General features: G+C 38.3%; 1 protein-coding gene across 1 annotated transcript; it reads right to left on the bottom strand.

Annotated features, from left to right (window-relative positions):
• Positions 1-3965: 3965 nt before the first annotated feature.
• ankrd31 (ankyrin repeat domain 31) lies at positions 3966-14604 on the bottom strand. The gene is made up of 6 exons (XM_056457137.1): positions 14532-14604; positions 14288-14430; positions 14047-14191; positions 9907-9983; positions 9680-9797; positions 3966-4195 (listed from the first exon to the last, which is right to left on the bottom strand). Exons 1-6 carry the CDS (start codon positions 14602-14604, stop codon positions 3966-3968), a joined length of 786 nt encoding a protein of 261 aa, XP_056313112.1.
• Between the last annotated feature and the right edge of the window lie 2746 nt (positions 14605-17350).

Genomic DNA, 17350 nt, shown 5'->3' with positions numbered 1-17350 from the left:
AGCTACGTGTGGATCAGGTTTTGAACGTGCTGTTTCTTCATTGCACTCCAGTGAAGGACATGCACCGAAATCATCAGGTAAAACACTCGCTGAGGTCACTGTTGGTTCCTTTTCATCACGCCCCTCCTCAGAACCAGAGACTTTACGTAGAGTTGATTTGATGGCTACACCCTGATTGTCAGTAGCGTTGGTCCATTCCACAACAGTGCAGTCTGAATCAGCTGAGTTTTGTAATGCCTTTTCCTCAACAACATTAAAGGAATTTCCTGGATGTCCATAATCTACTCTGGCATAGCAACATGTTGGTGAAACAGAACACGTAACATCACTCACTAGCTCATTAACTGCCCCCATGCAGGAAGAATGTGATCCCACTTCTAGGGCACCTTTGTGGTCTGTTGCATTTGTGTCACCAACTAGCCTTTCACCATCTACACCATGCACTGCAGCATAGCTCTGACTAGCTGGGTTTGTTATCTCTACCACCCCCTGCTGGTTATCAGTAATGACCATGCATGGTTCTTCATCCTTGTTTAGAAATAGAGTTTTAGGAGATTGCAGTTCTGGAGTGGCGATTTGTGTTAGGTTATTATGTGGCATGTCTACACAGGTTTCTAACCAGTCAGATAGACTTTGGAGAGACTCAATGGCAGGGCTAGATGATGGGATAAATGCTTCTTTTGATGTCTTGGTGTCTGCCAGTTTTTTGTTGGTTTTGACTAATGGTCCATTATTCTCTGAACACTCTGGACTGCATGCTGATCCTTGATTATGAATTATGGCCATGAGCAGAGATAATGAACCAGGACTGCTTGAGTTAAGTTGTTCTTCCTTTGATAATGGTGATTCCACCACTGCTTCAGATGGGTGTACAACAGCCTCCCCCTTAAATGTCTCTTGTAAACATGAGTCAATTAGCTCATTTAAATGAGGAGGCAGCAAAGAAATGCTACATTCTTGACTGCTGTCAGAAATGCACATGACTTCCGATGGTATATTTTGGTGAACATCAACAGCTGGCTGTTTATCAATGCTTTCATCTTCATTCTGTTTACACAAGGGGCCATCTGCATCTTTTCTCATTTCAGAATCAATAGACGAAAGGTTCATATCAAAGTTGAGCAAGTACTCCAAAAAATCCTTCTCTGCTTGATCGTTATGTTTTTTTCTTTTGATTTTCTTCTTAGCCATGGCAGAGTCTCCATCTTCCTCACTGTCATTCTCATAATTTTCTTGGTTTTCTTCTGATACCCTCTTCTCTGCTGATGTGGCTTTAGCAGAGCAAACTTTCCATGAATCTCCACTTGTGCTCTGACTTGGCTTCTCCTTATCAGTAATCTGAAAGGCCATGAAATAAAAATGCACAGGAGTTTATATTACAATGCAAAATTCATAGGGCAGACATTGTTTTGTTTAAAAGACGCCACTCACTGAATAGTTGTGTTCACAGAGAAACTCTGAGCTTGTCTCTTCAGCCAATGAACTGGCATTGTTCATCAGGGTTTCACCAGGCTCCACTAAATATAAGAAATAGAAACAAATAAAGATGGAATTAAGGCCAAAAGGCAAAAATAAAGCTCCAAACTAACAAAATCCATGCTTTTATGACCACTCGGTTAGATTACTGTAATGCACTGTATGTGGGGAGTAGCAGGTCAACAACTGCCCGTTTGCAAATGGTGCAAAATGCTGCAGCACGCCTGTTAACTGGTACTCCCAAATATGTCTACATTTCCCCCGTGTTAGCTTCGCCTCATTGGTTGCCAGTTCATTTTAGAACACAGTTCAAGATTCTTTTATTTGTTTTTAAATCTCTAAATGGTCTTGCACCACCTTATATCTCTGAGCTGTAGGGGTGTAACAGATAATGGTTAATCCGTGATGTGTACGGATCACAAACCACAGTTTGGAATGCACGTGACCCACGGATTAATAACTTTTTTTGAATTCATAGGTTAATGCAAAATTTATAACAATTGCAAAGAGATCACCACTTGCGTCAATCAAATCACATGTATGACAGCATTTTGGCTTTCCTGTAAAATATAATGATCACGGAAAATATTGTGGTGGGACCTACCTAAATGATTTCTTAGGCTATTAATTAAAGGTGTTTTCTGTCACTACTTGTTTAGCCTCCATTTATGCATCCATTGTAAAGCTGCACAATTAAACATAAAAAAAAATCATGATCTCAATTTAAACCCGCGCAACATGAATGATAAATGATTTGCATATGTTTGTTAATCCTTTGAAGCGCTGCATTCAAATCTGCATTTGATCAAGAGAGATTCAGTTTTTACACTTTTTCAGTTAGTTACAAACAATTAAATAACACAGAAGTACTGGGAGAACAGTTTATAGTTCAGATATAATCACTGATGTTTATGGTAAACATTAAAATCACTGTTTAATGGAATTTGATGCTGGTGAATGTTGTAGCAATTACATTGTGTAACTAATGGGTGGTGATAAACTACCATCAAAATTATGTCACTGAATAGGTTTTCTTTTTTTTTAAATCAATGTTTTTGCTGTAATATTTTTGTATAAATGGAAAGCAAATAACATTTGTCTCCTTCCTTTTTTCTGATGAGAAAATGGTCCAATCTGTGACTCAAAAACTGTAGTGTGATCCGAACCGTGAGATTTGTGATCCGTTACACCCCTACTAAGCTGATACACCCCTATAAGCTCATTCTCTCAGGTCAGCTGATCAGCTTCTCCTGATTGTGCCAAAAACAATGCGTCAGTTTAGAAGGGATTGTGCTGTCGCTGTGGTACTGCAGGTCCTAGACTTTAGAATGATTTGCCACTGCCCATTAGAGAGGCCTCTTCCATGTTCAGATTTAAATCAACTCTTAAAACTCTTTTTTTTCATTGGCATTTGAAACCTGGTCTTAATTACCGGTTATTTGAATTTTTGTACCTTTTTAGATAGTTTGGCTATGTTTTATTTTGTATTTTATATACTATTATGCTAATTTTGTTGTATATTTTCTGTACAGCACTTTGGCTCACTTCTGTGTTTGTAAAGTGCTCTACAAATAAATGCCAGCAAGCACACAACATCATCAGATAATATTAGGTTTGATTTAGGTCATGACGTCAGGTGACCAAAATTTTATGTCTAGGCAGCATCTATGGACAACGTTATTTTGACATCCAATAACGACATCAAATTACGTTGATATTTGGTTGATTTTAAGTTGTGTTGGAAAGTGACCAAAATACGATAGATGTCATAGTGGTAACGACCACACAACATCCAGGTGTAACATGATTAGACGTTGATATTTGGTTTATTTTAGGTTGGACCTAGGACATTGACGTCAGCTTGACAATGGATTCTGATGTCAACCTGATTTTAATTTCCAAACAAAATCCAACGTCCCCACGACATTGGGGTACAACATCAATATGACGTCATGTTGACGTCTTGTGCCTGCAGGGTTGACTTGTCCTGAAAATAACACTTGAACAATGTTGTTTTTGTGTTTACATAGACAACAATTTTCATGAGGCAACTGAGTGATCTAATGTCTTTATTGTGGAAAATCAAAAGAACAAGCATTTTAATTTAATAATTTACCATCAAGGGAAACTACAGTAAATGTGTTATTATCAATTTTAAATGACATACTTGTATAACTGTTTACACTTTATATAACTGTCTACATCACATATCAAATTGCAAAACAAATGGAATTATAAAATCAGTGTCTAAACTTTGGTTGCACATTTACTTTACATTTATTACTGTAGGTGCGCAAATAATGTGCAAAAAACATTTTGAACATTTAACAGATGCCAGATGCATTTCTTAACTAACTGCTAAGGTGATGATGTCACTTCCATCAAAAAAAAAAAAAAAAAAAAAGAACAGATGAGGCAAACGATGTAACAAGAGAACTAACTTACATAAAATAATCCAACATTTAAATGAATATGTCAACTTTACAAACTTATCCGATATTAGTAGCAGAAAAATCTTGAGTGGCACATAGAGTCCAGTGTTGTGGTGATGATGAATGATCTTCAATATAATCCAGTGTAAGATCGCTGTCTGGGCAGCTTGAGGTGTCTGATCCATCACTCTCCTTATCCTGAAGCAGTAAGGAACCCTGGCCGCAAAAGTCCTGTTCTTGGTCCCTCACAAAAATCTCATTGGTGCTGGTTTCAGGTGACGGTTTCACTGCAAAATAAGAACACATATTAATCACATTTGCGTGGAGCCTTACAATCTAACTCACACTTTATTATAATCAATTCCAAAATTTCTTTATTTGAACAACAGCACAAAAACAGTGTTGGATGTAATTAGATTCAAAGTAATTAGTTACAGTTTTGCGATAAGAAAGTAAGGGATTATTTTTAATTTTTAGATAATTTAATTATAGTTACTTATACTTGCCTTAAATACTGTAAATTAATTTAACTAACAGTTTTATATAAATCAATTCAAAGATCAGAGTAATCTATTGGTTCCATGTGACGTCACAGAGTGGTGCGGCCACCTTTTTTGTGATGGCGAACTATACTACATTATGCTGTCAGTCTGCTGTGATGCTGAAATAGCTGAATTATGTTATGCTTAGGGATGCTCTGATCTGAATTTTTTTCAGCCGATACAGAGTACCAATTGTTTGTCATGGTGCTTGGCCAATACCGAGTACAGATTTTAATGCTGCAAGCTTTATAATGCATTATGCACACTTTCCCTCTAAATATGATATTTAAGTTGAGATCTCGCCTTGCCTAAGTGAATAAATTAAAGATGCTGCTTATAATCCCTTAAACATGTCTCTTATAACCATTTAGGTGTGAAAGTGTCATGGCCAGAAGCAGCTTTACAGAAAATAACATAACACAGAGATAAAAATGGCAAAAAAAAATTACAAACAATCGCTCTGCTTGTGTCATAGGCCCAATCCCAATTCTGTTTTTGTACCCCTACCCCTTCCCCTTCGCCCTTAAAACTGAGGGTGAAGGGGAAGAGCTTAAAAATCTACCCCTACGAATTGGAACAGCACTACAACACCTGCACACGTCATCATTTGTCATATGAGATCAGACGATCGCAACTGCTGTAGTTATTTGAGTCGTGCTATTTTTTGGTTTTTATCTTCAGGAAATCACTGAAGGTATATATTATGTTATCATAACCATCTAATGTGGCAATAAGTTCGTAACTATACTGCGATCCTGCTGTTGTGGCTGGTGTATTCTGTAAAATTTCTTACCCCTTGGTTTCGAGTGTGGTCCTGAAAAATCACCTCTTCCCCTTAGCCCTACGCCTTCAAGCTAAAGAGAATTGGGACATGCCTACCCCTTCACATTAGCTCAAAACACGCAACAAAGATACCACCACTCACGCGAGTCACGCCAATAGACTGTATAAACTGGTCGCAATGCATCTGTATATATTTTAATTATATTTATTTTTCATGCCCAGCCATGGTGTGGCTGCTGTAGGCTATGTACAATATATAGGAGGGCACACTCATAAACAAACACCTGTGATAGGTTCATGAGATCGGCCAGATTGGCGATTATCGATCGAGTAATAAAATGTGGTTATAGGCCGATAACGATTTTCGGCCAATCGATCGGAGCATCCCTAGTTATGTTGCTTCAGTAGCACCAGTAAACTTGACTAATTTCTTTTCATCTGTCCTGATGTAATTGATAACACACGCTTTACCAACAGGCTATCAAGTGATCATGCTTGTGCTACTCAACTAATGTTAAACCCTTTCAGGAGTTCACACTTAGCTGATGATTGATAATAAAGCGTGTTTGGCATGCTGTCCCGGGAGAGAGTCCTGAGCTCAGAATATCCTTGAGCCCGGGGCTCCCTCCTGTTTGAAGGGCGAGAGAAGAGTTTGAGCTCAGGTGGGTCTCGAGAACTCCTCTACTTGTGAACTGCTGAGATAAATCTGATTAAGAGTTGCTTTAGGATGCTATTTGAAGTAGTCAATTTACTTATGGTGTATGTTTTTGGATGGTGGGAGGAAACCGGAGAACCTGGGGAAAACCCACGCGAAACACAGGAGAACATGCAAACTTCGCACAAAAACGCAGACTGGCCCGGAGAGGGCCGAACCAGCAGCGTTCTTGCTGTGAGGCAACAGTGCTACCCACTGGGCCACCGTGCCGCCCTATCAGAAAAGGGGAGGAGTAGGGGTGAAAGGGGCGATTCTTTCAAGACGAAGATGACTGGAATAGAAAGCTCAGGTAAGTTATAGTGTGTCAGTATTCATCTGATTGGTGCAAATATGCGGAGCTAATGCGGTACCAGTTGTGTTTAATCATAAGCACGTGATCATCTCGAAATTAGTTTATAAATAAACCACACTTGTGGAGACAGCATAAACTGCACCAGTTGACTTTCTTTGAATAGCTGAATAAAAGCACACTGTTTTTGTTATAAATGTGATTAAACAAAAAAAACCTTACATAAAAAAACTCTTACACAACAATAGCCCCTTTCTTACGTAAAGACCTTTCTGGAAAATCATGTGTGAACAGGCCCTTTTTGAAAATACTGGTAAATTTGTTCCAGAAAAAAAGTTGTAACATAATTTACCGGAATGCTGCTCTGTGTGACCGTAGAAGGAAAATTGCCGGAAAGAGCACGTTCACGTTTAAAATGTGCTGATGTGAAACGTTTACTCCAGCCAGTCAGAACATTCAGACACATTCACATCAGTGCTGTTTAGGAAAATAAAATTCTTTTTCAGACATATTTAGCTGCAAGATGTTAGTCAGATGATGTTTCTATGTTCCTTCTTAATGCCAACTGTGTAAAAAATTATGGATGACATGCTTTTGGTATACAGCTGTTTGTTTACCTTCAAGCTCCGCTTCAGTTGCTTAATGCATGTGCACGTGAAGAAGGGCTCCTGTGAGCACCAACACACACATGTTATGTATATCTCGACATGCGAAAGTGTTCCTCCATATGTTTTCATCGAAGTTGTTCACAATACTTATCCATCCACATAATTTGTAATGTAGTCAAATGAGTAAACATTTAGCTGCAGTTCGTGCTTCTGCCTTTGGATGTCTTTGGACATCATGATTTGCTTTTGAATGTTCCTTTCATGATCCTGTTTTACATGTTATAGCACATAATTCGATTAACGTCATCGCGTCACTACGCTATCCACATTTCCTCTGGAGTTTCATGTAATTTCAGGTGTTTCATTTTTAATTTGTTGACTTTAACTGCAGTTTGGCACTTTCACTTTCATTTAGGAAAATTTCATGCATGCCTCTGTGACAAACGAGTTATAGGATGGAGTATGAACTACTGGAGGAGTTTTGTTTTAATGGAATTTGATACCACATGCTGTATGGGAAAAAACCCTCCACATTACACGGTGCAGTTGTCTGTGGTCCTTCATTGACTTCATTGAATAGTGTCAAACAGCCGTGTGTGTATGGACTATCCTGTCGCAAAATGCGGTAAAAATCCTCCACAATGGTAATAGTTTGAATGCGGTGTTTACAAGCCTGTACTGCACTTCAATAATGCCACTAAAATCAGCATACTCCACATGTCTTAATTTGATTTCGGCTTAGTTCTATTATGACTTTAGTCAGATTAAGGTCAGTAAAATCGCTGTTTACATGGTAGACTCTTAATCAGAGTATTGTCTTAATTAATATTAAAATCACATTATTGGTGTCCATGTAAACATACTCAGTGTCTTACTCCTATTTGCACAACCTGAAATGATGTTATACTGCTACTTGTGGGTTTTTCACTGTCATCAAAAAAATACAAACGTGTAGGACAAGTTCAATGCTGGATTGTAATCTAATTAGATAAACATCCCTCACCCGCACTTTAAATCACTGTGGTGAATGATCTGTTCAGTAATGCCCTGACATATGTTTTCTGTATTTGTTGATGCATTAATATGTTGCTCTTTAAGAGCATGCTCTCCCTCATGTGGTTCTGTGTATCTGAAAGCACTGTTTGTGATCTGCTGTCCATCAGCCAGTCATACTGAGCAGAAAAAGATCTAAGCCCTTAGAGGAGAAAAACTCAGCGTAATATCTAACTACAGCTGATCAAATCCTTATAAAACTGGTAATTGACGTTCTAAGTCGATCTCTCTCTTTTTTATGTTGCAGTGCTGTATTAGAACCATAGTAATTGTAGTGTATTGAGTGTGAGATGCGACTCACATATAGGGAATGTATGTATTTTGTGTTGGCCACTCTTTGTATAACCCTGAGTTACTTTTTGGTGACCATCTGTTTGTTTCTAATGAGCCTCCTGTTTTCGTTACTGCAGGCTAGTTCAGTAAACAAAGAAAAAAGAAATGCCTGCATGTGTTAAGCATTTTTTCTTTATCACAAACCCAACAGTAATCTGGTAGTGTTTGCGTTGCTATGGCTTTTTCGGGGTTAATTATTGTGATATCCTGATTGCAACAGAGAAATACTGGGAAATGTCTCTAGATTGATGGCATTTCATGGCGTTCAACCTTCTGCTTTCTGCTGTTCTGATGTCAGCTGCAGATGTGAATGAATGGCGTAAGAAAGTAGTTTCTCATACAAAAGGATTTTGAGACTCATAGAGTTTGATTTTCTTTTTTATATTCACAATTATGCCATCGAACTGTTGTATAAACGCAATATCATATTCATAGCAGTGCAATGTGGCTGTATAACGCCACTGGTGGGACTCTAAGAAACTCAGCCTGCAGCCTTGTGTCAACGCACGCCTCCCACCAGTGCTGATATACAGCCATATTGCACTGCTACTCGTGTGATATTGAAACAGAAATGGAATTAAAAGGAGCAGTGGAGTATGCATATATTAGTGGCATTATTGAAGTAAACACCGTAATCAAACTATTACCGTCAAGTAGGACTTTTCGCCATATTTTCCAACAAGATCCACACACGCGCTGTCAGTCAGTAAAGGACCACACACACACAGAACGGCACTTTTTTGTCACACGGCTCACTGGTCAGGTATACATCTGCGCTGAAATATCAAGGTGAAAGTCATCATAGAAGAATAGACCCAGCTCCCAACCCAACTTTGAGAATAGATTAACGGCGATATTTTTTTTAATCACCTCATAAGAGTCTCGCGTTAACGAGCCCACCACAAAGACTATGTTTGGCCAATAATTGCACATGATTAAGAAACAATAATATATATATAAAATATGTCTCAGTTTATTCATTTATTGGTTAGATTTTAAGCGTTTTTTTAAACAAGACTAAAAAGGTTTGTTTAACTCAAATTTTAAGAATTTAGAATTTCATTTATACTGCTTATGAATTGAGATTTATGTGGATTTTTTGATTTTTAATTATCTATAAGTGTTTCATTAAAGATTTACATTTTTAATTAAATCACTTATTGAGTAACTATGTTACTTTTTAAACAAAGTAATGAGAAAGAAATTTACAAATGTAATTTGCAAAAATACAACTGTAATAAATATTTTTTCAAGTAACTTACTCAACAATGACAGCAACTTATGTTTATTTCACCATCTGGTAACTGCTGGCATCATCACATTGATTGGATGACACACTATCATTTACTGCTGTTAAATTTACAATGAGCCATATCTAGTTCCAGCAACCATTGACTAAAGTAGGGGAGAACCTTTGAAAGTGGTTTGAAACGTTATAGATGGCTCACAGTTAGGTTGTTCTCTGCTTGGACCAGGAATGGGTTCAGCTGCACTACACTGCATGCTGCCTTCATGCTCACTTTTATCAGGAGTACTTGTAGACTTTTGAAGAGGTGATCTTGTGTCCTCAAAGTTAAATGAAACAAAAGTAACAGATTAGTAATCAGATCATGTAATGTAGCCAGATTCAGTGACGGCAGATATTTTATGCAATGATGCATGACACCTGACTTACTCTGATAGGGTTCTGGTTGCTGCTCTGACCCACACTTGGATTGACTCCAGAATCAGTAGTCCTGGGTGAATTATCAGCTATTCCAAAAAACAGGAAATTTTTTTTTACAATTTGAAACCGATAAAGTTAGCCCCAAAAATCTACATTTCTTTATCATTTACTCAAGTGGTTCTAAACTACAAAGTTTTTTCTTCAAACGAGATAGTCTGAATAATGTTGGAAAAAAACAGCCATTAGCTACACTCACTGGCCACTTTATTAGGTACACCCTTCAAGTATAGTAGCCTTCTAGTATAGTAGGTACTGGAAATATTCTTCAGAGATTTTGGTCCATATTGACAAGATAGCATCATGCAGTTGCTGCAGATTTGTTAGCTGCACATTGATGATTAGAATCTCCTGCTCCACTACATCCATAAGGTGCTCTATTGGATTGAGCTCTGGAGACTGTGAAGGCCATTTGAGTACAATGAACTGATTGTCATGTTCAAGGAACCATCCTGACCTTTATGACATGGCGCAATATCCTGTTGGAAGTAGCCATCAGAAGATGACTGGGGTCATAAAAGGATGAAAATGGTCAGCAACAATACTCAGGTAGGCTGTGGCGTTGTGACATGATGGTTAATTGGTACTAATGGGCCCAAAGTGTGCCAAGAAAATATCCCCCACACCACTACATCACCACTACCATCCTGAACAACTGATACAAAGTAGGATGAATCTATGATACCATAATGCCAAATTCTGACTCTACCATCTGAATGTTGCAGCAGAAATCGAGACTCATCAGACCAGGCAACATTTTCCAATCTTCTATAGTCCAAATTTGGTGAGCCTGTGCGAATTGTAGCTTTAGTTTCCTGTTCTTAGCTGACAGGAGTGGCACCTGGTGTGGTCTTCTGCTGCTGTAGCCCATCTCCATCTAGGTTGGACATGTTGTGCATTAAGAGATGCACACCTTGGTTGTAACGAGTGGTTATTTGAGTTACTCTTGCCTTTCTGCTGGAACCAGTCTGGCCGTGTTCTCTGGCATCACCATGGCATTTGCGCCCACAGAACTGCAGTTCACTGGATATTTTCTCTTTTTCAGACCATTCTCTGTAAACCTTAGAGATGGTTGTGCGTGAAAATCCCGGTAGATCAGCAGTTTCTGAAATACCCAGACCAGCCTGTCTGGCACCAACAAACATGCCACGTTCAAAGTCACTTAAATCACCTTTCTTCCCCATTCTGATGCTCTGTTTGAACTGCAGCAGATCGTCTTGATCTTGGCAACATCCGAATCACATACTTCCATACTACATAGTACGCTAAAAACAGTATGCAAGCTGAGTAGAATGTCCCATTACATAGAATTCGAAAAACATTATGTGAGAAGTACCCAGATGATCTACTTCCAGTGAGATTCTGAAGTGTGTGCTGTTAGTACAGCACACACTTCAGATGATGCCCTGTGTGAGAATTCATAAATGGGAGTGAAGCGACGCAACTCACACAGGTAGGTCACGTAATCATGACAAAACGGCAAATGTAGTACGTCCAAGTTCCTTTCATACTGCTCACATTTAAACTGTATAGAACATACTTTTCTAACGGCGGAGTAATACATTTAAATTCGAAAATTATTTGTCTACATGTCTAAATGCATTGAGTTGCCGCCATGTGATTGGATGATTAGAAATTAGCTTTAACGAGCAGTTGGACAGGTATAACTAATAAAGTGGCCGGTGAGTGTGTGTTTCCATCCAAATATGCAAATTAGATCTATGCGCAATACTCGAATTTTGGATAACAAATTTAAGAATAATACACCATTTTCATCCAATGAGTCAAAGAGAAAAATATGGTCACTTACTGAAAAGCTAGTGGCAAATATCAAAAAGATAAATAGGCTTTGCTGTGGTTGGAAGCCTCTGTGGGACTTTTTCCTTATATAATAAATTACTTGCACCTCAGAAGATGAAGATAAAAATTCAAAAGAATGTTTTACACAATGTTTTAAAATGTTGTCGGTTCGTGGGTTTGTTCATTAATGAGTGCACATTTTTGTCATCACATAATCTGTTAAAACAAAATCTCATAACTGTTTTTGATGTGCATGCTGATTTTTTTATTTAGCAGATAAAAAGATTGTTCTGCTCAGTTTTTATACGCATTGTCACAATTTATGCGCATCTTGCCATTACCATTAAACATTTTTAAACGTGATATTCCAAAATGCATAAAAATAGGCGAATGGAAACATAGCTATTGACATACTGTAGTAAAAACCAAAAATACTATGGAAGTACCAAAAATTACTTTGTGTTCAACAGATAAAAGAAACTCAAACAAGTTTGAACCAAGTTAAGAATGAGTACATTTTGGGAGGCAGCTCTGGACAGGGTTCATTCCTCATCTATATGCAAACATCACTGCCTCATTCAGTGTAAAGTAGTTCACCATGTAGACTGGTTGAAATGTAGGCACACACGGTTCAACCCAACTATTGATATGGAGTGTGATAGGTGTCATTCGGGTCTTGGCATTTTAATATGTCCTGGACATGTCCAGCTCTTTCCTCATTCTGGGGTTCAGTATTTCTCTTTCAGTCATTACTTCTATAGATATAGCACCATCAACTATTATTGGCCTGTTTGGTGTGATGCCTGATAATTATACATCACCCACTTACTTTTTAAACTTTGTGGCCTTTCTTATTTTGCTTGCTAGGCGTGTGATTTTATTAAACTGGAGGAGCCCCCTGTAACCTTTGGATGTACGGTGGCTAAACAATGTTTCGTATTTTGTGAAACTAGAGAAGATTATATACTCCCTTCAAAGACATAACAGAACATATGTTAAAATTTGGAAGCTCTTTTATTTCTTATGTTAAAACTCTCCAGCTGGATCTAGACTGGTCACCCTTGCTAGCTCTTGACAATAATAATACCTTCGTTTTTATCTTTCATTACTCGAATTGTACAATTGAGATTGTTGCAAAAATGTAAACTTCTGCCCCACATTTAGTTGTGTAATTGGGTTTTGTTTTATTTTATTATTATTTTCATTTATTTATTTTTATTATTATTTCTATAATGGTTGTTTGATATGTTTGTAAAATGTAAATTGTGAAATGTTAAATAAATCATAAAAAACAATTAATTTAGTTAGTTTAAAATATATTTAGGGATTTAAAACAATATGCTTGTGAGATAAGTTACAGATGCTGGATATAGTCACAGCATGAGATATGAAATCACAAGATATTTTAATAAAAATTTTGTGAAAAAGACTATAATTACAGGATCACAACAATAATAAAACGGTTACAATTCAGTCGAATTCATCGAACCTGCAATTCTTTGTATGGGGGTCGATTGCTCTAACAAGGAGGCTAAAGACCATGGCCTCAAGCCTCTGTCACTAGAGCACCTTTAGAGGTCAGAGGAGCAATGCTGTGTACACATCAGATGCTGAACATGCGAATAAATCACACTATTCACGTATAATTATCGCGTAAATACAGTAGACGCATGTAAAAACCGATTCATTCGTGGGTCCAATTCATTTCACAATAGACGCGGATTCAAGAGCTAGCTCATGATTGGTTAACGCGTGAGAATGTCCGCTGAAGTTCAGATTTACCAACTCGCTTCATTCTCACCACCTCATTCACACGTAACAGGCTGCAGGATGTTTATTCGCGTCTTTGCATTGACTTAATATGTAAATCACTCATGCGTCATCTGTATCTGGTGTGAACGCAACATTAGGTTTACCTGCATAGCACTTTGCTAGCTGGCCTCGTTACACTCACCCCCCTAAACCTCACTCCCATCCTGGACGAAACCCCAAGTGTAACCCACCAGTCTTACTGCACCCAACCTCCTCTGAGCTGGCACCAAACCTGCGATTCTTTGTATGGAAGTTGGTTGCTCTAACAAGGAGGCTAAAGACCATGGCCTCTAGTGTCTGTCATTAGAGCACCTTTAGAGGTCAGAGGAGTGAGGTTTACTGGCATAGCCCTTTGCTAGCTGGTCTCCGCTACAAATATATAAAATAATAACTGTATGATTCAAATTGTACGTCATCATGATTTATACTTTATACATTTGTAATTTTGTGTAAGTGTTTTGTGTACATTGAGGTTTATACCTGTAAAAGGATCGCTTTTAGGCTTTTGCAGATATTTCTCCACCACTATATACATAGACCTGTCAGTGATCATGTCCATTGGAGTCTTCCCTCTGTCACACTTCAATAATGGATCAGCACCATAGTTCAAAAGAAGATCCACAATCTGTAAGTGATATGCATTCAACATCTATCAGTCTGTGAATTCCATATGCATGTATTTTTTATAATAATAATAATGCACTTTACGCAATATACACACTTTGTAATACTGATACTGTATGGCTTCAAGTAAAGGCGTAACTCCATCATCTCCTCTGCAGTTGACTTGTGCTCCAGCTTTGAGTAAAACCTCTGTTATGTCATAGTTGTTTCTGTTCACTGCTTCATGAAGTGGAGTCCAACCTGGAAATGAACAGACCTACAATGTCTACAATGCCATCAGGTAATAATGGTGACAAATGAGCTCATGTTCTATGATCGATACAGTTTTAGGAAAGTTTTACCTGCATAATCCGCGACATTGATGGAAGCACCAACTGAGATCATGTCTTGGACGTCCTGAAGGTCTTCTTGCATTACAGCTAAATGCAGTTTTGTCTCTCCAAATTTATTCCGTCTGTTGATGGCATTTCGTAACAGGGCTTTCCCTGTCTTTCGGTTTATAATGCCTTCACCATGAAAAAATAAGAAACAGATTTTTGTCTATCTGGAGCAGGGGTGTCTAAACTCGGTCTTGGAGGGCTGGTGTCCTGCAGATTTTAGCTCCAACTTGCCTCAACACACCTGCACGGATATTTCTAGAAAGCCTAGTAAAGCTGCGGTCACACTGAACTTTTCTCCCCATAGACTTATATTCATACGGACGCGAATGCGTCAGACCGGAGACGCAAGCTTGTGCGACAAGTTTCGCAGTTCGCTTTGTTACAAAGTTCAAGCTTGGAGAACTCTGACATGTGAAATCGCATCACTTGACTGCGTGAGACACTTGGGGATCAAAACATAACCTCTCTATACAGAAATTTAAAATATGGACCATTCGCTCGCTTTTTTACATGTCTAATTATCTTTTTTAATCCCGCCCCTTTTGCAGCTCCGTACTGCAGAATTTTGCAAGCTCAAACTCTAGTGTGACCGTAGCTTTAAGCTGCGGTCACACTGGGCTTTTCCTCCCATAGACTTCCATTCATATGCACGCGAATGCGTCAGACAGGAAACGCAGGGTCATGCGTTAAGTTTCGTAGTTCGCTGCAGTGCAAAGTTCAAGCTTGGTGAACTCTGACCTGCGAAATCACATCACTTGGATCAAAACAGGACCTCTCTGGACAGAAATTTAAAACATGCAACAATCGCTCGCTTTTTTAAGTGTCTAATCATCTTGTTTAATCCCGCCCCTTTTCGCAGCGGCGTACGACAGAAATTCGCACACACAAAGCCCAGTGTGACCGCAGCTTTAGAGCTTGATTAGTTGGTTCAGCTGTTTCTGATTAAGGTTGGAATTAAACTTTGCAGGGCACTGGCACTCTAGGACAGGACTGATTTAGAGCAGGGGTGCCCGGACTTAGTCCTGGAGGGACATATATTTTTGGCAGTTAGTTTAACATAGTGTAACTATTATTATTAAATCACATTTTTCATATTTTCTTATCAATTCTTGAACTTGATAATACTTTTATATGTTGCTGCACAACGTAAATCAGAGACAACCATACTGAAAATGTGAAGTTTGAAGCTGTATTTTATAAAACATATTTCAAATAAGTAACTAGAAAAAAACTATTTGGGTGCAAGACTTTGTGGTTTATGTCAGTTAATGACAGTTTATGTAAAGTTAATGTTAATGTTATGTTTACCACAGAACTTAATTTACTCATTAACTGAAATCAACCATTATAAAAGCTCATAAAATATTTAAACACAGGCTCATTGGAAATACATGCTTCAACCTACATTTTTTATGATCCTTTTTTTTTACAGTAATGATTACAGGGACATATTTATTTCACAGTAATGATTACAGGGACATATTATTGAAAAATAAAGGATTTTATTATGGTCCAGTTCTTCCCACAATACCAAATAAATACCACAAAGCAACTTAACAATGTCTATGATTTGTAATTGAATACGGTTGCTTCACCTGTCTTTATCCATTAAGGACAAATTTTGCCATCGTTAGTTGGCTCAGTAACTAAATTTGTATGGTATTGTACGGAAAAATTCTAGGGTTTGAGTTCTGTAAAGCACGATTCCATGAAAGAGTTAAAAGCTATTTACTCACTCACCACTCACTATCCTTCAGTTTAGTCCCTGATTTATCAGGGGTCGACACAGTAGAATGAACTGCCAAAAGCTACTGTATATAAAATCAAGGTAAAACTATGTGCCTATATTTACTTTTTCCTTATATTTACTTTTGAAGACTATTGTTTGGGTTTAGGGAGGGGTTCAGGTCAGTGGATTGCTAGGTGATCTGTACGACAAGCCCTGTCTTCTCGTGGATGTGTGCAAGAAGGATGTGTAACAAAATCTAAAGCCTAATTTGTACTTCTGCATCGACTGATCACCATATCCAATGCTGCAGTCCTTGCACAAGGCCAACTCTGCATACTTCTGGGTACTGTCTATGATGCTCTGGCAATAATACTTTCTGAAACACTAGTAGGTGGTGGGGTTTCTATGTTCCATTGTGTTGAGTTTCTTTGCTTGCATAGAAGCTCACTGACATCCATAAAAACGCAATGGGAAGAAGACCTAACAGAGGACATTTCAGATGAACTGTGGGAAAACATTTTATACAGAGTACATTCAGTGTGTGCTAAACATGGTTGGATTCAATGCAAAATACTTCATCGTTCTCACTGGACTAAGGTCAAGTTTTCAAAAATTTACTCTGATGTTGAACCTCTCGATGACCATTGTCGCCAGGCTCCTGCAACACTGGCACATATTTTGGTTTTGCCTAACTCTCTGTGGATATTGGTCAGAAATATTTGAGACAATGTCTCAAGTAGTTGGGCAAGCAATTAAACCTGTATCTACAACAACACTGTTTGGTACACTTCCTTTGTCAGTTCAGTTCAGATTTTGTGGCTTTTGTGTCCTGAGGCACATCTTTCACTGCTACAAATCTGTCAAATCACAGATCCTCCGCTCTGCAATTTTTTGAGAAGTGTGCATCAGGGTGCACTGGACCCAGAGTATAACTGTGATTCATTCATTAATTTTCTTTCAGCTTAGTCCCTTATCAGGAGTTGCCACAGCAGAATTAACTGCCAACTATTCCAGCATGTTTTACGCAGCAGAAGCCCTTCCAGCCGCAGCC

Source organism: Danio aesculapii, chromosome 5, assembly GCF_903798145.1.
Source record: "Danio aesculapii chromosome 5, fDanAes4.1, whole genome shotgun sequence".
Classification (NCBI taxonomy): domain Eukaryota; kingdom Metazoa; phylum Chordata; class Actinopteri; order Cypriniformes; family Danionidae; genus Danio; species Danio aesculapii.
The sequence above is the reverse complement of the archived record's forward strand: the minus strand, read 5'-3'. Positions and strand labels throughout refer to the sequence as shown.